We start from the raw sequence: 24,033 nt of genomic DNA on the forward strand, positions 1-24,033 counted from the left end.
CAGGCCTGCACTATCAGAGCCATTCAGAGAGTTTGGTCTTTTGTGGAATCTTAGAACTGAAAGATAGAATACACTTAATGTTTCTAAATGTGTATATGTTAGGGAAATCTCAATCTCATAAAAAACTTTCAAAACAGAATAAAACTGCATAGCCTAACAATAAGAACCTATTTAAGATTCAAATATTTTATTTTCCGGGTAGAAACCATAGTGTACCTTGCTATTTGAAAGTCCCTTTATTGAGAATGAGATCTTCATTAACCATCACTGGGTTCTCTTGTCTTTTCTTAACAGAGGATACAAGCTAGCATTCTAAAAGCATTTAATAACCCAACTCCTAAGACTGCTGATGATGAAACTAGAAAAAAAGTCAAAGGTATGTGGACTCTGTTAAAGTGCTTTCTAGAGTAATATATTAAAGGTTCCTTCCTCCCTGCAAGGCTCAGGGAGCATCTAAGATCCAGGGAAAGGGTAGAGTGTTAGAGAACACTTTCCCCTGGGCATGGCCTACCTTGCACCCCTGAACTCTGAGCAGCTGTGATTTTCCAGTACCTTAACAAACCTGTTATACAGAGTGGAGGGATCAGAAAACACATCCTTCCCCGAGTACGTAAATGCTGTTTGTGGTTGCTAGAGGAAGGAGACTTTTTTTCAGAGGTCCAGCCACTGGTAAGATGCCCATGCATATGTAAATAACCAATCTGTACCCTTGCTCCTGTAAGGAAGAGGAAGAAGGGGATCAGTGGAAGTAGGGGGGGCACAAAAGTGTTGCGGGGATAAATTATGTTGAAAGACACATGTGTGAAAATACAATGAAACCACATTATTTATAAAATGAATATATGCTAATAACCTAGAACAGTTTCTTTACAGAGGAGCAGTTGAGCATTATGTGAACTAAATCTCTAAAGGAGCATGCATCTCCTGGACTCCACCCTAGTGGCAAAGAGGAGGAACATAGGCACTGCCTAGTGATGTCTGTTCCCTTTCCACAATGTTAGAGATGAAGCTGGACTTTGTGCCTGTACCTGCAATATTCTGACAACTTCTCCATTGGGGGCATTATGAATATGTGCCTTACTGTTCTCAGAACTGTAGAGTAAACCTGTCTGGGTGGTTGTAAATGCACATTAGAATACACTACTTTAGTATTACATTGGGTTTTACAAGTACGACATTGTGTGGTGTTTAAGGCATACATGCATGTATATTGCAGAGATGCTATTGTACTTGAGTCTTGTGGGCAGTGACTGAGGAGGCAAATCATACAGGAAATAGTCCTGCATCACTCAGTATGTCAGACAGCACTGTATTTAAGAAGAAATTGTGATGCCGGTTTTACTTATTGATTTAAAAAAATGTCAATTGCAAAATACCTTAATTTTCCTTTGAGCCCTTTTCCTTGTACAGTCTTCATAACTAGGTTCTTAAGAATACTTGCTAACTTGAGTCTCTCAGTTATAAGAATTAGATAAAGCATATCTTTTCTGTTGAGGGAACTAATATTTTGTTCCATGTGGGTTGGCATATAAAAGTCAGAATGATTCAGTTCATCCCAACTTCTAAGAGACTTCAGCATTCTAGCAAGAGTGTTTTAATGTTGCAGTAAGGGATCCTGTAAGTCTGTCCATGCGGATGGTTTCTCAAGAGTGGATTGTGGCTAGAACCCTATGCTGTGCTACAGGATGGAATATAGCTTTGATTATTGTGTTACTGGGCAGGGCAGGTTTAGGTACAGTAGAAAGCGTCATATCTTTCTCTTTTAAAGGGAAACAAGAAATCTCCAGGGCTGGGCATAGAGGCATACAGATCTCTTTGAGACCAGCCTCTTGTGAGTGTCAAGGCTACACAGTTGAGACCCTGTCTTCCCCCAAAATAAGGGTCAGGAGATGCTTAGTGGTTAAGAGCACTTTTTTCTCTTGCAGAAACACCTGCATTCACTTCCCAGTGTCTACATGGATGGCTCACAGCCCTCAGTAATTCCAGTTTCCGGGGACCCAACACCTTCTGACCTTCATGCATATGATGTACTTACATATATGCAAACACTCGTACATTAAACACATAAATGTAAAACAAAAATTAAAAAGGACTACTCTCTAAAGGACAAGTGGTGGTGATTGGGGAATAGGGATGGACATGCTTGCTTTGTGTTGTGATCAACTTGACCAGAAGCCTTCAGAACTTGCTGGGTGTCTGTCACCTTCTGGTGAAGGACTTGTGACCTGGCTTGGTAGATGAGGCAGCTGAGGTGATGGGCATGCAAATGTTGCTCAAGGAGGTACTACTCTGATGCTTTGTGTTTGAGAAGGGTGTTTAATGGGTGCCGTCATGTGACTAAAGAAGTGGCTGTCAACAGTTTTCTGATGAAACCATGCTTGAAAATTTGAAAATGCTGACTCAGAGTCTGTCCACAAAAAAGAATGCATTAGGACAGAAAGAACATGTGATAATGTATGTATAATTTTTTTCTTAAATTAATATCACATGGTCGATTGACACTGATGTCCATACATGGGATTATCTAAGGGAGACTTCAAAGATTGTTGAAAGTAGCACCCTCTTTTGGGGGTTGTGCAGTAACATTTCCATGTTATATGAGTAGCACCTATTTTTTTCTTAGATTTCTTTTTAACTAAATTTTTTTTCAACTTCACATTTGTGCACTTTTCATAACAACAACCCTCACTGCCTACTGCCCTATCATCTCCATCTGCCTCTCCTCTTCCTCACCACCCCAAAGACAGTGGTTCCTCCTTTTCCAGAATCTAGTGCTAGTCAGTAGTTCAGAGGTAAAGGATAAGGCCTCCTGAGTTCCGTGATTGATTGATAATGCTGGTCCTGTGTGGTCCTGATGCTGTATTGATGTGAGTTGATGATTACAGTAGTTGTATCACATCTAGGAAATGGCGTTTTGTAGCCCTTCACCCTGTCTTCTGCTCTTACATCCTTCCTGCCCCCTCTTCCGCAGTGTTCCCTGCCTTACGGAGAGTGTGTAAGGGACTTGTTAAGGGATGGGCCCACACTGGCTCTACTTTCTGCATCCCGGGGCAGCCGTGAGTGTGCACTCACCACTGTTTATTGTGAGGAGGGCCTCCTCTGATTTAGGCTGGGAGACATTTATCTAAAGAAAGCAGTTTGCTGCCATGTCTAGTTTACCATCAGAAACGTATTCCCCGTTTGAGTCTACTGCCTTCCTGTGCCTGCATTGTTCACCTACATTGATACTTACATTATCATTTCACCACCGCTGTGGAGAGGGTATCGAGTTCAATTCAGAGGGCAGTCACATTACCTTGTTTTATCTAGACAAAATGTCTATATGCTCTAAAGACGTTGCAGATTCACTGTATATTTAAGAGACTAATAATAGCAGTACATCTTGCCTGCTCCAGCCTTTTGCTACATGTCTGTCAATGTAAGACAAGCCAATGATTGTATACATACAATGATTGTATATAAGCATAGCTTGTATAGATACTGCAGTTTGAGTTTATAGCCTGTGACATCCAATTCCTACTCTTAGTGTATATTCTGCCTTGAAATACTCTTAGTATGAAGTAATCATTGTTAGAGGACACTGTAAGATATGGTGTTTTATTTATAACTTTTATTTTTGTAGTATTATACTGTTTATGACCATAATTTATAAAGAAATGCTCTAACATTCTATTGTAGTTACAGGTTTAAGACTCACTTTCTCTGGGTTGGGGATTTAGCTCAGTGGTAGAGCGCTTGGCGCAAGGCCCTGGGTGGGTCCTCAGCTCTGATAAAAAAAAAAAGACTTACTTTCTCAGCCAGGTGTAGTGGCACACACCTTTAATCCCAGCACTTGGGAGACAAAGGCAGGTGAATCTCTGTGAGTTCAAGGCCAGCCTGGTCCACATAGTGAGTTCCAGGACAGCTAGAGCTACATAGTGAGACCCTGTCTTGAAAGTGGGGGCAGCTGGAGGACATAGTTTCTCATATGTGCCTTATTACCTGTGTTGTGATGCTGCCATCTAGTGCGTGTTGAGAGCAACAGCCCTGGTTTGTGTCAGCTCTCCTTTTAATCCCTTGATTTTTCTAAATGAAACACTGTAAAATGTCTATGAGTATTAAAGTATGTCTTCTCTGTTATTAAGCGTTTTGGATACCTTTTTCTGAAGGTAGAGGCTTGCAAAGGATAGAAAGCAAGATGAACAGTTTTGTTAATAGACTTTCTGTCTCAGATTTTATTGAAAAAACTTCAAATATCTGTCAGAGCAGAAAGATTAGCACAATGCATTTTCGTGTGTGTGTGTGTGTGTGTGTGTGTGTGTGTGTGTGTGTGTGAGAGAGAGAGAGAGAGAGAGAGAGAGAGAGAGAGAGAGAGAGAGAGAGAGAGAGAGAGAGAGACTTAACTACATCCATAGCATATTGCTTGGTCAGTTTCCTCCAATGCCTGGTTATTTTAAAGCAAACCATTAGCACAATTTCTTTTGATCTGTAAGTACTTCTTATACAGAATCATTTCAACTTTTCGGTGTAATCAAGCACATGGGTGTATATGTTCACATGAGCTATCAGCTGCCCAGGGTCACTTCTTATACTGTGTGCTTCACATACTTGTTTTTTTTTTTTTTTTTTTTGGTTTTTCGAGACAGGGTTTCTCTGTGTAGCTTTGTGCCTTTCCTGGGACTCACTTGGTAGCCCAGGCTGGCCTCGAACTCACAGAGATCCGCCTGCCTCTGCCTCCCGAGTGCTGGGATTAAAGGCGTGCGCCACCAACGCCCGGCTCACATACTTGTTTTTTATATCCCTTTTTCATAGCCAGGTTCTAGAATCTTTAGCCTCAAAAGCAACTATTTTCCCTATTCTGTCTACCTTTACATTAGGTACAAATGCATCAAGAAGATTAATGGGAGCAGCTGGGGTGTGATATGAGTTAGTAGTTATTGCTATATTAATTTTACCTAATAAATTAGTTAAATTTATTTTGGGCTGTCAGGATGACTTAGCAAGTAAGGGTGTGTGCTGCCAACTCTGATGACATGAGATCGATCCCTACATGATGTTAATTCCTACAGATCATGGTACTCGATAGTCATATATATCTCCCTTACAAAATTGTGAAGGAGGTAGGAGAGATGACTCAGAGGTTAAGAGCACCGGCTGCTCTTCCAGAGGTCCTGAGTTCAATTCTCAGCAACCACATGGTGGCTCACAACCATCTATAGTGAGATCAGATGCCCTCTTTTGGTGTACAGGTGTACATGTAGATAGATCACTCATATACATAAAATAAATAAATAAATAAGTCTTAAATTTTTTTTAAATTGTAAAGGAGAAAGATCTAACATAATAAATACATTATTGGATATAATATAGAAGCTATACTTTATCTAGGTGACATTTGAATAAACAAATAATGGCATGTAACTGTTGGATCAGTGATATTTGTGAAATTTTAATTAAAAAAAATGGATGCTTTTTACAGCCTATGGAAAAGAAGGCGTGAAGATGAACTTCATAGATCGGATCTTTATTGGTGAATTAACTAGCACAGTTATGTGTGAAGAATGTGCAAATGTATGTACCTAGAATTCACACAAATGTATGTACCTCAATCACATTGTTTTTGTTGTATTGTGTTTTAGTTTTCAAGTATCACAGTGGTTATCAATAGATAATTGATAAGTTGATAGGCATACTTTCAATAACAATTACTTTTCAATAACTAACAATTCACATTCCCAACATTGCTCATACACAAATACAACCACTTAAAGGATATTAGTGATGTCTCAGAAGTAGCTAGTGCCTTTCCTTTAGAAAGACTCAAGTACTTGCTCAAGCTCCAAGATGCTAAAGCTGATAGCACATGAACCTGTTAGTGAAGAAAAGACTGTTGTGGTAACAGTCATCGCAGTGAACTTTCCTGTCACGATCAGATGGATGCCGATGACCAGAACGCTCGTGTCCCTGAGTGGAGTGCCTGTCCACTGAAGTCAGCTCGCTGTTCAACTCTTCTGACTTAGAACAGCTCGTGATAATGGCAGCAAAGAGGTTCTCTTCTACATGCTGCCTCGAACAGTCATTACAAAGGACTGTGATGGGGCTACATAGTAATTCTTGTAAAATGTACCTTCTACTTCTACAAAGTGAGCACATTTTTCAGTGTTTCTAAGTAAACATGCTTGTTTATATGGTTTCATTTTTCCTCTTGACTTACCTGAAGTTATCCTGAGTCCACTTCTCTTGGTTGCTCTCCCCGTTTTGCTGTGTATATGTAGCACAGGCTGGCTTTGAACTGGAGTTCTCCTGTGTCAGCCTCCCAGGTGGTGAGATTACAGGTATATGCCACCATGCCAGATAAGCCTATCTGAATATGATCGGATGTAATAGCTTCTAGTTTAGACTGAGGTGAGAGAGAAATTTCCGTGAAAATGAGTAACTGTCAAAGTGAAAAACAAGTAACTGTCACAGTGTAGTGTTCTAAAATGTGGCAACATAAGACTATCACATTTGATTTAGGGTTTTCTTTGTGTGTGTGTGTATGCTTACGTGATATCCAGAAGGAATGTGTTTGTGTCTGTTCTCTTGGCTTAATCTTTGAATTTAGTACTAATTCTTTTTTTTTTTTTTTTTTTTTTTGGTTTTTCGAGACAGGGTTTCTCTGTGTAGCTTTGCGCCTTTCCTGGGACTCACTTGGTAGCCCAGGCTGGCCTCGAACTCACAGAGATCCGCCTGGCTCTGCCTCCCGAGTGCTGGGATTAAAGGCGTGCGCCACCACCGCCCGGCTCAAGTACTAATTCTTATTGTAATACTATCTTAACAACATAAAATATGCATGAATTTTTATAGATTTTTCAACTGCTTGATAAGAAATATTTCTAGCCGGGCAGTGGTGGCACATGCCTTTAATCCCAGCACTCAGGAGGCAGAGGCAGGTGGATCTCTGTGAGTTCGAGGCCAGCCTGGTCTACAAAGCAAGTTCCAGGAAAGGCGCAAAGCTACACAGAGAAACCCTGTCTCAAAAAACAAACAAACAAAAAGAAATATTTCTAAAAATATGGCTGAGTGTGATAAGTTAAACTTTTATCAGATTTTATAGGTAAAGAGTCTGGATGTTCAGTTTTTCTGCCCTCCCTAGTTTATAAAACCAGGATTATTATATCTCCTCTTGCTTATGACATTGAAACATAGAATGTGACTATAACTTTTACTAAGATTTATAGAACTTTGGGCACAGACACTGATTTCTCTCTTGCAACGATATTTTCTAAAACAGAATTATTCTAAGAAATCAGTCAAACATTGTCATCTCTGCGTTTTCTTTCTCCCTCCCTCCCTCCCTCCCTCCTTCCTCCCCTCCCTCCCTCCCTTCCTTCTTCCCTTTCTTTCTTTCTTCCTTTCTTCCTTTCTTCAGTTTTGTTTTGGAGACAGCGTTTCTTTGTATAACAGCCCTGGCTGTCCTGGAACTTGCTCTGTAGACCAGGCTGGCCTTGAACTCACAGACTCACAGAGATCCACCTGCCTCTGCCTCCCAAGTGCTGGAATTAAAGGCGTGCACCACCACTGCCAGCTTTCTGCTTTTCCTTAACACTTCATATTGTGCTTTAACTTGAGATTTTTAAGTCACCTGGGAAGTTTGGTAAAATTCTAACTGAAATTCAATCTGCTTTTTCTTTTTAAGATCTCCACTATGAAGGATCCCTTCATTGATATTTCACTTCCTATTATAGAAGAAAGGGTAAGGAGAAATAATCATGAAACTCCTGCAAAGAACGTGCATTCATTCATTTATTTAAGCACCTGTTGAGCTTATTATCCATATCTCAGAGTCATGTGGTTTACACAGAACTGGGTTTGTGTAGTATGTTTGATATCAAGTATGTGGACATGTGTATGAAGTATATATATTTTCTTACTGGAATTCAGTCTTTAAGCATTGTATATAGTCGGACTTTTTTTGAACCACCAGCTCCTGAATAATGACATGGAGACTCTTTTTTTTATTAATTATGAAAGCTTGACCTTAGCTTAGGTTTGTTTCCACCTAGTTCTTAAAACTTAAATTAACCCATATATATTAATCTACATTCTGCCATGTGGCTTGTTACCTCTCCTCAGTATTTTATGTCCGACTTCCTCCATGTCTGGCTGGCGAATCTCCTGCCTCAGATTCTTTCCCAGAATTCCTATCTCTGCCGGGAATCCCGCCTATCCTCTGCCTGCCTAGTTATTGGTTGTTCAACTCTTTTTTAAACCAACCAGAGGGTGCCTTAGGTGGGTGAGGTAAAACAGAGACATCTTTACACAGTGTACAAAAAGATTGTCCCAACACTTGTATTTTGAAGTTGTTAAGATAACTACCTTTTTAAAATGGGTTGGAGAAAAGGCTCAGCAGTTAAGGGTACTGGCTGCTTTTCCAGAGGACCTGGGTCCAATTCCAAGCACCCACATGGCTTGTGAGCTTACAACTGTCTTGTCTTAGTTAGGATTTCTATTGCTGTGAAGAGACACCATGACCATGGCAACTCTTACAAAGAAAACATTTAATTGGGTCTGGCTTACAGTTTCAGAGGTTCAGCCCATTATCATCATGACAGGGAGCATGGTGGCATACAGGCTGATGTGGTGCTGAAGCTGAGAGTCCTTCATCTTGTAGGCAACAGGAAGTCGACTGAAACACTAGGCAGTATCCTGAGCATAGGAAACCTCAAAACCCACTCCCACAGTGACACACTTCCTCCAACAAGACCATACCCACTCCAGTAAAGCCACACCTCCTAATAGTGTCACTCCCTCTGAGATGATGGGGGCCAATTACATTCAAATGACCACATTCTTCAACTCCAGTTCAAGTTGCAGGGCATCCGTCGTGTTCTTCTGGCCTCTGTGGGCAATGAATACACGTGGTACACAGACACACATGCCAAAACCACCCATACTAATAAAATAATCTAACAGTCATTCCTTAAAAGAGAAAATTACCCTGTTACGTTTCTATTAAATTAGGAAATTTGAAAAGAATTTATTTGCTTAAAATGTTTTATGTTACATGTGGTGTAGGTTTCAAAACCTGTACTTTTGGGAAAAATGAATAAATGCCGAAGTTTACAGGAGACAGACCGAGATCATAATAATACCACCGTTGCTGTAGAAAATACCCATCAACCCAGAGCTGCCAAGATGCATTCCTCACCTAAAGATAAGGCAAGTCAGATTGTGGCGGGGGTGGGGGTGGGGTGGGGGTGGGGGGGTGGGGGGGTGGGGGGTATGTGTTTAATACTTTTGTTTTGAAATATCTTAAGCATGTTCACAAGTAGAAACAGCAGTATCTAATAAACTTCCCCCATCCTGTTTCTCAGCTTTACAATGATCATTTCATGGCTGATCATGTTCCATCATATGTATTCCATCATATGTATTCCATCATTTCCTCTTTTCCAACCCAGGTTATTCTGAAGGAAATCCCAAATATATCATGTACCTCTAAGTACATCACTAAAAGTTACTTTCTAGGGGCCCTGGATAGAGTCCTGTAGTGGAACACTCCCGATGCTCAAATGTTCAACACCCAGAACAACAAAGAAATAAAAAATGAAGATACTCCCTACAAACATTACCAAAGTACCAGCATATACTTGAAATTGTCAGTAACTCATTAGTAATATCAAACCTGCTTCTGGATTATGATCTAAAAAAGGGGTTCACAGGTTACAGTTGATGAGCACACTTTTTAAATCTTTTTATAACCTATAGATTCCCTCGTTTCAATCTATTTACTGAAGCAATGTGATCCTTTTGTTAATGGTTTCCCACATTCAACAGTAATTCATTTTGCCATTGAGTTCCCATGGCTCTGACAGATTTTTCTTTCTCTGTTACTTCTTCTCTACTACAAATTAGATCTAGAGGCCAAATTTTAGCTTTGATTGTTTATTTAGTTTTCAGCAAGACAACTTCTAGCTAGGTCCACGTGGTGGTGCATGCCTGTATTTCTAGCACTCCAGAGGCTGAAGCAGGAGGATCCCAAGTTGAGCTTCACAGTAATTCTGGCCTGCGCTGAGCTACAGTAGCAAGATTTGTCTCTGAAACTGTAAACAAAACAAAATGGGGGCTATGGGGCTGAGGAGAGAGAGATACTGAGTTTTAAGTGGTGGTTTTTATTCAAGTAGGGATGTATAATTTTTGGTGTCTATCTTTTCATATTGCTAGCTATTCAAACATCTTGTCCATACTCAGTTTTTCTAAAGACATGTCTGGTTGTTAACTATTCTATTAAAATAGAAAGAAATCAATCTTATTTGTATTTTATTTAAGGAGAATACCTTTTATGTAAAATAAATTGTACTGACTCGTCAAAGTGACATGAAATTGAAGCTACTCTGTTAGAAATCTTATAGGAACAAAACTTCAAAAGATAGAATGTATGGTTTTTCTCTTGTTTTATTTTATCTTACTAGTTATCTGTTCATCATCTTTTTTGTTGGCTGGTTGATTTTGTTTTTGTTTTGTTTTGTTTTTTTGAGACAGTCTTGTTGTATTATAATTCTGGCTAGCCTAAAATTCAGTATTTAGCTCAGGCTGGCCTGAAATTTGCTTCAGCCTCCCAAGTGCTCGGATTACAGGTGTAACTTTCAAATAAAATCTGTCTCATTTCTGCTCGTAAGATCCCTAGGGTGGTTGATACTCTTGACCATGTGCCTTTTCTAACAATGGAGAATAGAAGTGCTGTGATTGGAGCTTCGTAGATGGAAACAATGAAGGCACTGCACATTCTGATGTGCTTTTCTAAAGCACTGGCTAGTAAAATCTGAGTTTGTAATGACTTTCTTTAGCTTGTGCTGTTTTGTTTTTGTTCATTGTTTAGTTATTTTGAGACAAGGTCTCTCTCTATAGTCCTGACTGTTCTGGAACTTGCTGTGTGGACCAGGCTGGCCTCGAACTCACAAAGATCCTCCTTTCTTTTTGCCTCCCAAGTGCTGGGATTAAAGGTGTGTGCCACTACCACCCGGCTATTATTTATCTTTTATTTTGTGCTCTTTACTAGACCAAATACATAGTGATGGAAATAGATGTCTTATACCTATATGAAAGGCCTAAGTTTTTCTTATAGCCATGTTCTACAGAAATCCCATTCCCTTCCCCACACATGGCAGCCACTGCTGTTGGTCTCCCAGGTAATAGATTAGATTTAAATTAGAGCAAATTAGTCTATCATCTGTTGATTCTCGTTTAGGTAGATTTTGAAATGGATCTCAGAGAAATGTTTATTTAGTAATTGGGGCAGTTAAATGGGACTCATGGCATTTGTTTTCAATAAGGTCACAAAATTCTTTTCTCTGAAACATACTGTCAACTTACAGAATCAACTAAGTCATGACCGAAAACCCTTAAGAAAAGTACCATCTGGAGAAGAGAAAACCGGTGTTATGCATCAGAAGAACGAAAACTTTGATGGGAGCGGGTTTGCCAGCGTCATGAGTACCGAGTCGTCACTGAACGAGAGCCCCACCGACGGCAGTGAGAAAGAAGGCAGCCTTTGTGAAAGCAGTGTGGACGCCGACAGCGAAGCTTCTGAGTCCGAGAGCGCTTCCAAGCGAACTGTGCTGCTCCGATCCAGTGGCGATTCCTGGGGGCACACGGAGCAGCACCTCCCCCTCGCCTTGGCAAGTGAACTGCCACAAAGCGCGGAGACTCCCAGTGGGGATGCAGATGTGGCTGAGGCAATTGCTGGACTTCGTCTGGGCAGCGCTGTAATTGGAAATAGAGACGGTGACAGGGAAAAACAGCCACTCGGTGTCTCCAGTAACTTGTGTTTTTCAGAGGGAAAACATATGAGGTTTCATAGTGCCCAAAATGCTTTCCAGACTCTTTCTCAGAGCTATGTAACTACTTCTAAAGAATGCTCAGTGCAGTCCTGTCTCTACCAGTTCACATCCATGGAGTTGCTGATGGGCAACAATAAGCTTCTCTGTGAGGACTGTACTGAAAAGAAGCAGAAGTGTCAAAAAGAAACCAGTTCTGCAGGTAAACATCTAGCTTGCTTTGTTTCTGGCTTGTGATGCATTGTAGGGGACGAGTAGTTTATAGTTCCTTGATGGGGCGCTCCAGAACCTGCACGCATTGAGCCACTTGGCACAGGCCTTGTCTTCCTTACCTGTCTCTGCACTCAGGACACTGGCTGGGCAAATAGATTCCCAGCAGATGTTGCAGTAACTGAAGAGCAAGGAGGACATGTCTCTGTCTTGAAAATACAAACTCATATATTCTAATCTGAGGGATTTGAAACCTTCCTGAAATAGTCTTAAAACTTACAGCTTCATCACTAGTGGGATTTGAGATTACTGGCCTTCACAAATCCCCTCAATTTCTTATAAATCCAAGATATGTATTTGAAGTTCTTAAATATGTTTATGCCATGAATCCCGTGTTTGCTTGATTAGAGAAAAGTGGGAATTCTCACCAATGGATTTTCAATACATCACTCACATTAATGGATGGAAAGAATAATCTCAGTGACTACAGTTCCAGTACAGCCAGGGTTACACAGAAACTGTCAAAACAAACAAAAACCCCACAAAACATATGGTGTAATACTATATAAATAGCTTTTATTAGATGTCTATCACATTCTAAGTAATATAGTCAATGGAATTTTACAAGTAAATTGGTTGTGTTTTATACAGAAAAGAAAGCAGGAGGAGTTTATACTAATGCCAGGAAGCAACTCCTTATATCTGCTGTTCCAGCTATCCTAATTCTTCATCTTAAAAGATTCCACCAGGTAAGAGTCTGTTTACTAACACTACAGCCAGTTTCATATGTTTGCAGAGCCATAAGACCTCTGGGAAATTGTAAAGCATTTCCTTGAATTAAAAAAATTGTCATGTGAGATGTCCTGCACTGGGGGAAAAAAACTTGATTAACAATATTGGAAGATTTAAGTGGGTGGGAACCTCAGTGATGTCTCTAAGTGGCATGTGATCACAGGTGTGTTTGAATGGAGACTACATGTGTTAAGAGGAATTAAAGGAGCAAAAAGGCAAAGCCCACTCAGCTTTTTGAACTGTCACGACCAGGCTGAGGTGGTGTTTGGGCGGGGCAGTGTTGACTAGGGTTCCAGCACAGGAAGGCTTTGAGGGAAGGTCTATAAGGCTGGGGGGACAGAGGGACGTGAACGACACATAGATGTTTTTAGTGTTAAAGGAAAGGTGGCTTTTCTTGAACTATTTATCATTTAACCTTATGTCCTGTCTAGTGATGCTTTGTTTTTCTTCCTGGTATTTGGTTTGAACCCAGGATTTTCGGTTTGCTAGGCAGATGCTCTGCCACTGACCTACATCTTTTGTCCTGTTTTCTTTTCTTCTTTTAAATTAAAAGTAGAGTCTTGGGAAGTTGCCCAAGCTACTCTGGAATTTTCTGGGTAGTCTGGAAAAGCTTTGAAATTGCAGTCTTCTTGCTCTGCCTTCTAGGCAGCTGGATTATAGGCTGTGCCATCAGCCCTGACTACTTTTTTTTAAAATGGCTTTTAATTTTTCTAGAAGAAGAAAGAAATATAGACTACTAAATGCTGTATCTTCTTTTATTGTTGTTGTTTTGTGTGTGTGTTTTTGAGACAGTGTTTCTCTGTGTAACAGCCCTGGCTGTCCTGGAACTGGCTCTGTAGACCAGGCTGGCCTCTTTCTCACAGAGATCCACCTGACTCTGCCTCCAGAGTGCTCGGATTAAAGGTGGGTGTCACCACCACTCAGCACTAACTTCTTTTTTTAAGTTAGGGGGTTTTTGTTTGTTTTGTATTTTAAAATAAAATTAGTAATTGAAGACTAGGAAAATTGCTCATTTGGTGAAGTGGTTATAAAGGAAGGGGAGGGGAGAGGAGAAGGGGAGGGAGGGGAAGGGAAGACTTAGATATTTGTTAGTGACTAAAGCCCACACCTTTAGTCTCAGCACTAGGAGAGGGGTAGGGAAGCAGGGGAAATCTTTGTCAGTTCAAGGACAGCCAGAACTGCATAGAGAAAACTTGTCTCAAACAACAAAAGAACCAAAACCAAAATAAACCAAAAAGCTCATGATTCTCCATAGCCAAAGTTATGGAAACATTTTTCAAGGTTAGCTTTGGAAAGTAAAAATAGAAAAGGAGGTAGAGTCTTCTAAAGATCATAAAAGTTCTTTTGATTTCTGCAATGTGAAGTTAACTTTTATTGAAAACTATTGCAAGTTTTCGAGTTCTTTCATAGTGAGTGAATTTCATTGAATTTTAGAAACGAAAAGAACCTAAAAAGATCTGTTTGTACCCATTTCTGACTTGACCTAGATAAGGTTGCCCACAGTCAAGTTCATTTTTGACTAGTCACTCACTGAGTTAGGTACCCTGGACTCTGTTGACTCTATTTCCGTGACAGTATGTGTCAGAGGATTAGCTTTTAGCACATTCGACTTACTTTTCCATTAATTGTTGTAAAAACCACAAAGGAAGTAATTATTTTCCTTATTCATGGTAAAAAAAAAATCCCATATGAACAAATAACCTTTCTAATAACAGTATATGAAATTAATTTTTAATATGTGAAACTTGATACTATTTATCGTATTTTATTTGTATCTATGAGAATAATAATTTCTAGAATTCTTTTTGGTTTTAATTGACAACATAGTACTTTAAACTTAACTAAGTTTGTTTTACTGAAAACATTATTTTGTCTTTTTAAGGCTGGCTTGAGTCTCCGTAAAGTGAACAGACACGTAGATTTTCCACTTACCCTTGACTTAGCACCATTCTGTGCTGCTTCCTGTAAGGTATGATATATTAAGACATTTGATTAACTAGCAAGTGAAATGCTTAAACGAATACTTTTATTATTTATTAGACTATGCTTTTGTTTTGTTTAAATAAGCTTCTTTTCTTAAATGAGCAGTTGTGGCATATTAATATATCAAATATGACTTTTGTTCTTTGGAACAAAGATGAGTAAGGCATTAGGCATGGATCCCAAACATCAAAACTACCTGTTCATTATTAACAGATGCTATGATGGCTTTGTGCCCTCCTGTTCCTCTGAGTGAGCCAGTGAGCTATAGTGTTAGCATCTGTCTGTATCTTTTGCAAATAAACACACTATTGCGTTGTTTTTTATGCCATTTTATGTATACTACTGATATTCGGATACTTGTCAGCCGAATACAATAGGTTCAAATTGCTAATACCTTACTAACAAGGTTTATAATTGTTTTCATGCACTTACATGTAAGACTTGTGCAGGTAACATTGATTCACATTTTATTGAGGAAAATAGTTTTAGGGTAATAGAGTGTCATATTCATGGTTATTGGCCAGAAGTCCAGGTTTTGTGATATGTCACAGGATACTTGTTGGAACTTAATAAATCCAATACATTGACTAACTGACTGCAGCTTTCTGGTGATTCTAACTTATTTGATGTGGAATACCAGCTCTGTTGGTTACTAACATTCAGTATTTCTAGAAGTAATAGATAATACAGCAAATAAGAATGAGGCTTTCTAAGCTCAGTGTTTAGTTTTTGAGAACACAGTATTTTTGAAAGTACCCATTCTAAAGAATTTCTAACATACTTAATAGTAGACAGAACAGTACAATGAACCTCCACCATCCGTTCCTAAAATCTTGTGTCTGTGGCCGGTCTTGGCCTTTCTCTTCATCCATATGCTTTTCTACTCTGTCCTCTGTTACTGCTTTGGAGAACAGATCAGCTATCACTTCATTATGCATGTCTGAAATATAATAATTACTCTGGGCTCCTTTTCTGGTTTTGTTTTGTTGTGCTTATCTTTTGAGAAATGATCTTGCCCAGACTGGTCCTGACATCCTGAGCCCTCTACCTCAGCCTTCCATGTGCTGGGGCTACAGGCTTGTACCAGCTAACCACCATGTATTTTCTTCTTTAGATTCCTTTTTTTGTGGGTGGAGGTGGCAAATGAACCCAAGACATGTCACATGCACTGAGCTGTGATCCTAGCTCTCTCTCCCATTTTAACACAACCACAGTGTCATTTAATATATCCTTCATACATTAGTGTTTATGTTTCCTGTTGTCTCATAAATGTATACTGATTCATTTTAAAAATCAATACAATAATTAAAATGAATTAGTTTACAAATAAATCAGTGAGGCCTTGAATACTGTTTTAATACATTTCTTTTTTCTCCTTTTGGAATCTTTCTTGATTTTTGCCATAATTTGGCTTTTGATAATTATCTCTTTGTCATTATTGTTTTGTACATACATGCAGTTGTAATTAAAGAAGACTGGATAAATTTGAGTCTGGTAGTCCCCTCTCTTTGTTTTGTTTTTCTAATGCTGTTCCATAGTGAGCTTTCTGTTCCTTGAGAAGCACGGAGTATCCCAGTCTGGTTTGAAGAATACATTGCTCTGATGTATTTTTGTTTTTCAAGCAGTTTTTCACTGAATTTTACTATTTTTTCCCTTTGTTTGAAAGAATATAAGTGTGGGAGAGAAGGTTCTCTATGGTCTCTATGGTATCGTGGAACACAGTGGCTCAATGAGAGGAGGCCATTACACTGCGTACGTGAAAGTGAGAGTACCCTCCAGGGAGCTATCCGAGTCCATGACTGCAAGGAAACCCGTACCAGGTAAGCCCTCCTAAGCGTAGTTTAGTCTCAAAGATGAAAGAATTTATATTTTACACATTCTCCACATGGATTTATTTGATTAATCTTAAATCTGAATAGATAATCTTTAAGAATCTTAATAATAATCCCAAAGTAGTATCCTGTTAGGCATTATGAAGCGACAAGTGATATTTTAAAGTTGCTTCAGTGGTTTTTGGTTTTGTAAAAAGTGTGTGTGTGTGTGTGTGTGTGTGTGTGTGTGTGTGTGTGTACTGGTGTGTGTGTGTACTGGTGTGTATAGCATAGTGGGCTGTCCCAGAGTGAAGTCCAGCGGTCGGTTCTGGTCTTCCACCTTGTTCTCTTGATTTTGCCACTGTGCTGTGTATTCCAGACCTGGGGACTTCTGGGTGACCCTCTTGTTTCTGCCTCCCATCTCCCCATAGGACTGTTGGGATGACTGATATACAACACTGATATCTGGCTTTTTTTGCACTGGTTCTGGGGTCAAATTCAGATCACCAGGCTTGTGTAGATAGTGCTTCTGACCACTGAGCCACCTCCTCAGCAGTGATACCCGATCTTCTGAAGCTCTATGAGGTCCTGAAAAGAGTGGGACTTGGAAATGTGCTAGCTATGCTGAAAGGCCATTAGATTTGCTTCCCCATCCCCTGGATTTTTTTAATGTGTACTTGTGTGTGAATGTGCAGCTATGAGTGCAGTTGCCTATGCAGTTCAGAAGAGAACACTGGAATCCTCTGGAGTTACAGAGGTGGTTGTGATTTGCCCAGCGTGAGCGCTGAGAACCGAACTCTGATCCTCTGCAAGAGCAATATGTGCTCAGTCCATGCTGAGCCGTCTCTCTCACCCCCCATTGTTAGTTCTTATTGTTGTTGCTGGGTTGGGTTTTTTGTTGTTTTTGTTTTGACAAAGGGTCTCACTACATAACCCTATCTGACCTGGAACTTGCTGTAATAGGTCAGGCTGGCCTCAGACTCACAGAGCTCCACCTGCTTCTTCCTCCCCCGTGCTGATATTAGAGAGGCATGCACCACCACGCTCAGCTCCTTTATTAGTTTGTTTGTTTGTTTGTTTTTCAGAGCTGAGGACCGAACCCAGGGCCTTGCACTTACTAGGCAAGCTCTCTACCACTGAGCTAAATCCCTAACCCTGTATTAGTTTTTTTAAATGTATTTATTATTTATGTGTCTGTGTATTTACTGTATGTACATGTGCATGTGTTTGGTCAGGGAACAGTTTGTGTACTCCGCTTTCTCCGTCCGCCTGTGTGTGGGTTCTGGGGATCGCACTGGTGGCCAGGTTGGTACAGCAAGCTCCTTTTCTTTCTGTGCCATCTCTCGTCTCCTTCTTCATCCTTTTTGATTAAAGTGAATCTTTTCTCAGAGAAATTAAATATAACAAGGCTAATATTTCACTAGATATTTAAATTAAATTGTTATTAACTGGAAGAAATTATTGGCATGATTTATTAGTGATATTGGTGCTTCAGAAGCATTAGTTCATTTCAGGTAATAATCTAAGAAAAAACTCATATGATGTTAGAATTAAATATATTTAATGAAGAATGTGTCACTGCTTACAATTTAGAGGACATAAACACACTAACTGTAAAACTGTACTTTTTTGTTCTCCTAGGTTTGAAAGAACCTGATAGTGAATTGGGAGGCCACTGGGTCCATGTCAGCGACACTTACGTGCAGGTGGTTCCAGAGTCGAGAGCACTTAGTGCACAAGCTTACCTTCTTTTTTATGAAAGAATATTATAATTATCTATTAACTGTTAATTAGCTCATCTTTATTTTAATGCTGTAATGGTAACCATAATATGTAATGTGCCTTTGTAGTCTTTAGGAATAGTGCATCCTTCCAGTGTTATTTTACTTTTTCATCATATGGTGAATCCTTTAAAAAAAAAATTAATACACCAGGCTGTTGGGGCACGCGCCTTTAACAATCCCAGCACTCAAGTGGCAGAGGCAGGTAGATATATGAGTTTGAGTCCAGCCTGGTCTACAGAGTGACTTGCAGTATAACCAGACCTACATAGAGAAACCCTGTCTCAAAAAATAAGACAAAACAAATTAATTAGTTAATGCTTTCAGATCTATATTCTTAAATGCAAAAATATGTTTCATATTAATTGTCATGTCCTTGGAGATCCCTTTCTCAAAAAATACTCTTTTTGATAGTAGTAGAGAAGTCACCTTTATGATATGACTCATCATTACAGACATTCAGAGATGGTGGTAAATTGAATCATACTTTAATACATTGTTTCCTAAATGTAATACAGCTTTCCTGAGTGCATGCAAGTGAGTGTTGTGTTATAATTGACTTACTTTTTGTTGTAGCCTTTTAAAATCTTGGCCCTGTTTTGAATCGTACTTAACATTTTTTATGTGCTTATTATTTTTCTAGTGAAGAATTGAAGTGAGTTTATAACTGAAAGAAAATTTGTTCATCCTTGTACCACTCCATTTAAAATCATCTCAGGGCTTTGCAGTGGTGTGTGTGCTACTATACAGGAAATGTTGCTAGAACAGGCTGAACTAGTGCCTAATGTAACATAATTATTTTTCATATTTTATGTGATTCAGTCATGTAAAAAGGAGCCACTGTCATTTTGGTAGTGTGAGTTTACAACTAGTGTATTGATTAGCTTATTGTTTAGAGTATTTCAGAATATTGAAACATTTCATAATCATTTGCAGTCTTTTAAAGATAATTTGTAAGTGACTGGCGAAAACCAAAATAAAAATGTAGGTAATTATAACATGCAGAACTAGTAAATAGAAGTTGATAATCCATATAGGAACATAGAATTTAAAGTTTAAGGATATCTTTGAACTATAAATTAACAAATTATATTTATAAATGGTAGAGAATCATATTCTTATCAGTAACAAGGGAATATAATACATTTTCTACTTCTATACTTTGGTAAATATTAAACAGGGTGTTGTCTTCTGAAGCATCATTTAAAAGTTCAGGTGGGTAGCGGGGAGTGTAGTTCTGTGGCTGAGCACTCAACCAGACTGTGCAAGACCTTGGTTCCATCCCCAGCAACACAAATCAAAAATTTGGGTGGGCTTGGCTTTTACTTTAATGGGGCACAGGGTTGGTACTTTAAATGACTAAGGAGTAACACAGAATAGTTTCCCCTTCTAGAATTCAGATGATTAAACTGTGAAACTTAGCATGAGAAATATTACTACCCAGAATTTAAATAATCACTGAGGTTCACTGACACATGGTATTGAATGAAAATGTAAGGGAATGGTTCAATATCCTAATCATCAGTGCTAGTGTGTGATACTGTGGACAGATGTCAGGGAGAGAGGCTGTAAATTGTGCAGACCTTTCGCCAGACATGGTGACATTCTGAAGTCATCAGTGTTGCCTCTTGATATGTGGATGGGCGAAACTGTGATTTGTCTAATGCAGAAATTTTAAAATACCATTGTATTAATAAATTCTATTTTTAAGTTGTGGAGGAAATTTCAATGATGATTCTATTGATTTTTCATATTGAAGATGGAGAGATATATTTTATCTGCAGAGCTCAGTTGTGTCCTCTAAAGAGAACTTTTCAGTGTTTCCTGTTTCATCAAAAATCATTGACATGGAATATTCTAGCACCAGAACAATGAGTTAGAAAAATAATTTATTGGTTCAAGTTGATATCTTGGTCATAACAATTGCTTCCCCATGCCCCCTAACTGTAAATAGTTACCTTTTTTCTCCTAGAAAAGATACTTTTAAGAAATATATGGCAGGGAGGGGAGGGATATACTGTGATGGTGATATAATAGATGAGAGAATAATTAAAAAAAAATAGCTGGGTGATAGTGACACACACTTTTAATCCCAGCACTCAGGAGGCAGAGGCAGGCAGATCTCTTGAGTTCAAGGCCAGCCTGGTCTACAAAGCGAGTTCCAGGACAAGAGAAATCCTGTCTTAAGAGACAGGAGAGAGAGAGAAAGAGAGAGAGAGAGAGAGAGACAGAGAGAGAGAGAGAGAGACAGAGAGAGAGAGAGAGAGAGAGAGAGAGAGAGAGAGAGAGAGAGAGAGAGAGAGAGAGATCTAGGCAGGTACTCATACCTAGCATATAACAGTATTTTATCACACTTTAAAATAGGAAAACCTAAAAGCTGTGTGACTTTACACATTATTCTAGCAGTGACATGCAAATAAAGTACTTTTATTTATAACTTAGTGCTAATTGAGGAGATTCTGAAGTGTATTTTTTTATGCTCTAAGGTTATAGTGTTTCTCTTGCCATCTAAAAATGGAGGAAAATGGTTTGATTTTGATACCTAGAAATTTCTTATCTAGATTTTGTAATAGAGAAAGATCACTCAAGTCTACACTTAAAGTTATGTTTTTATTTTGAAGTTTTCCAAAGCACATTTGCAGGAATTTTAAATTGTGAAACTTCTGTAATAACAATAAGTTTCTACATACCTCGGGAAACAGTGCAAATAAACAAGAATGTTTACAGATCAACACAACTACATACTGTTTGGCACAGTAAATTTGAAAAGTAAAAGTGGGAGGCTTTTGTCTAGAAACTGGTTCACAGGGTACCTCTGGCCCCAATTCTCCCCTGGTTCTTCTGTTTGTAAAATGATAAAATTTTCATGATGTGCCAATTATGGGAATGTGACATAGATAAATATACATCTATACTTAAGATATGTTGTTTAATGTTTTAAAAATTATATAAAGACCACCTATTTAAGTGGTCAAGGAAGTGATTGTTATTATCAGCTCAGAGTAATATATCAACAAAGCTAAATTACTGTATTTAAAAACTTTTAGCTTGCATGTGTGATTAACTAGTGATTTTATGCAATAGTTGAATACAATTTCCTGAAGATTTAGCTGTGAAATATCACCAAACATCGAATTTTTTTGTACAAAAATAACATCCTGCCTACTTTCATGAACTTCATACTCAGTTTATTTTTCTGCATGACATCTGATCAAATAAACCTAAACCAAATATGTGCAATAAAATCAAGCTATTAGATAGCATCCATTGCATTATTGGAAAAATGATTTCTGTAGTAAAATGTTTTTCTTAATGTAGAAATCATCAAAAATTCAAATGTGTTTAAAAGATACATGACTATTTTCAAGTATCAATAATAAATTCATGGTATCACTTGTCATCCATTTTTATAGTATTTTAAAATATCTGTGTAACTTATTGAGCATCATTTTGTCATTGCTGTATATATAAACATCATAATAAATATTTAATAAATATTAAATTCTTATGTTAACAGTTTGGTCCTGGAGTTTTGCATTGTATGTTATTGACAGAGTATTATATAAACATTGTGTTTACATCTATTTTAGTCCCCTTGGCTTGCTAGGACAAAGTATAATTTGAGGAGCTCATGAACAACAAAAATTTCTCTTCTACACTTTTAGAGGTCAGGAATCTCAAGATCAAGGTACAAGCAGAGCCACTGTCTAAATGAGGTCTACATCAGATTTTCTGATAATGCCACCTCAGTGTTTATTTACTTGATTAAAAGGAAAAGGGAGCTTTATGACATCTCTCTTACAGGTCCTAATCATATTTATGAGGACTTCACTCTCATAACCAAATCTTTTTCTCAAGGCCCCAGTTCATGTAACTCTCATATGGGGAGTTTGTGAATGGGACATAAACGTTTGGTTCATAGCAACCTTTATGTTATAGGAATGCACTACTTTAAAATAAAAAAAAAAAATCTGCTCCCAACCTGGTGCTGGGGATTGTATCTAGTAGTTCTTCCACTGAACTGCATCCTCAGTCTAGAAAAAAAAAATCTTACATGGGCTGTTTGTAGTGTCTGTCAATGGTGAATATTCAATCTGTCTGCTATTTCTCAGGATGGTTTGAGTTATTTAGAGAGGATTGTACACCAGGAAATGTGTACATATTTGTTTTAACTTTTTTGGAGTCATGAAGCTTCCTGAGGTTATGATGAAAGTTACATACTTTCATTTGTATTCAATCACTTAACAAGTGTTTATTGATACCTGCTCTCTGGCATTAGAGATATAGCAGTGAACACAATAAATCTCTCAAGAAGTGAGGAGTAATGAGAAAATATGTCAAGTGGCAGTGTCTTAGTTACAGTTTCTGTTACTGTGAAGAAACACCATGACCAAAAGCTGCTTGGGGAGGAACGGGTTTATTTTGCACTTCCTAGGGAAGGATAGGGCAGGAACTTGGAAGCAGGAGTTGATGCAGAGGCCATGGAGGAGTGCTGCTTATTAGCTTGCTCTCCATGACTTGTTAAGCTGGCTTTCTTTCTTTCTTTTTCTTTTCTTGAGACAGGGTTTCTCTATGTAGCTTTGGTGCCTGTCCTGGATCTCACTCTGTAGCCCAGGTTGGCCTCGAACTCACAGAGATACGCCTGGCTCTGCCTCCCCGAGTGCTGGGATTAAAGGCGTTTGCCACCACCACCTGGCAAGTTGGCTTTCTTATAGCACACAAGACCAGCCCAGGGGTGGCACTACTCACAATGGGCTGGGCCCTCCCTCCCACATCAATCACTAATTTGAACATGTCCAATAGGCTTGCTGACAGCCCTATCTTAAGGAGGCATTGTAGCATGAATCTTAAAGGTACTTGTTTGTGGTGGTATTCTAATTGTACTGAAATGTGATTTTGATTGTGTGTTAATAAATATTCATGGAATACTCCCAAGTAGAAATACCCAAAATGTTTGCAAGTAACCCTCTTATTCTTTTTTATGATTTATTTTTATTTTATGTGCGTTGATGTTTTGCCTGCATGTGTGTCTGTGTGAGGGTATTGGATCCCCTGAAACTGCTGGGAATTGAATCAGGGTCCTCTCGAAAAGCAGTCAGTGCTCTTAAGTGCTGAGCTCTAACAGAGCCCCAGTCCTGCATGGGGGAAGTACCATTCAGGCTGTAAAACTCAGCATGTAGACAGCACCACCTGCCAAAAAACTGAAACAAAGACTTAATCCATTGAAGTCCATAGTTCCAAGAAAGTCTCTAAATGTACTAATCTTGTATTTTTTTTTTTTTTTGGCTTCTCTAGTTCTGTATCTGACTATTAATTGAAGTATGTAAAAAATCAGGACATAGTTTTTGTGCTTAAAAACTCACCCTGAGAAAGGCTTGGGGTTACTTTGGGACCTCAAACACCCAGGGTAGTCACCAGCCAGCTAATAAAGACTTTCTATTGGTTAAACTCATATCTGGTAAATAGCCAACAGCAACCATTTCCCCAGCCCAAATAATCCTGTCTTCCTTTTTCTTTTCCTTTTCGCTTTTGTTTTTGTTTTTTGTTTTGTTTTGTTTTGTTTTTCAAGACAGGGTTTCTCTATGTAGCCCTGGCTGTCCTGGGACTAACTGTGTAGACCAGGCTGGTATGTGCCACCACTGCCTGGCTTAATCCTGT

The 24,033-nt window shown here is 38.8% G+C and overlaps 1 protein-coding gene across 2 annotated transcripts in view; it reads left to right on the forward strand.

Annotated features, from left to right (window-relative positions):
- Nucleotides 1-18,626, forward strand: part of Usp45 (ubiquitin specific peptidase 45) — a 61,991-nt gene extending 43,365 nt beyond the window's left edge. For both annotated transcript variants that reach the window (XM_028878005.2, XM_028878006.2), the window contains exons 10-18: nucleotides 295-376; nucleotides 5,459-5,550; nucleotides 7,658-7,714; nucleotides 9,037-9,180; nucleotides 11,337-12,000; nucleotides 12,660-12,757; nucleotides 14,683-14,769; nucleotides 16,450-16,603; nucleotides 18,236-18,626. In XM_028878005.2, coding sequence (XP_028733838.1) covers nucleotides 295-376; nucleotides 5,459-5,550; nucleotides 7,658-7,714; nucleotides 9,037-9,180; nucleotides 11,337-12,000; nucleotides 12,660-12,757; nucleotides 14,683-14,769; nucleotides 16,450-16,603; nucleotides 18,236-18,366 — 1,509 coding nt within the window. In that variant the 3' untranslated portion in view covers nucleotides 18,367-18,626. The remainder of the gene's footprint in view (nucleotides 1-294; nucleotides 377-5,458; nucleotides 5,551-7,657; nucleotides 7,715-9,036; nucleotides 9,181-11,336; nucleotides 12,001-12,659; nucleotides 12,758-14,682; nucleotides 14,770-16,449; nucleotides 16,604-18,235) is intronic.
- Nucleotides 18,627-24,033: the final 5,407 nt, after the last annotated feature.

This window comes from Peromyscus leucopus, chromosome 2 (genome assembly GCF_004664715.2).
Source record: "Peromyscus leucopus breed LL Stock chromosome 2, UCI_PerLeu_2.1, whole genome shotgun sequence".
In the NCBI taxonomy this organism is placed as follows: Eukaryota; Metazoa; Chordata; class Mammalia; order Rodentia; family Cricetidae; genus Peromyscus; species Peromyscus leucopus.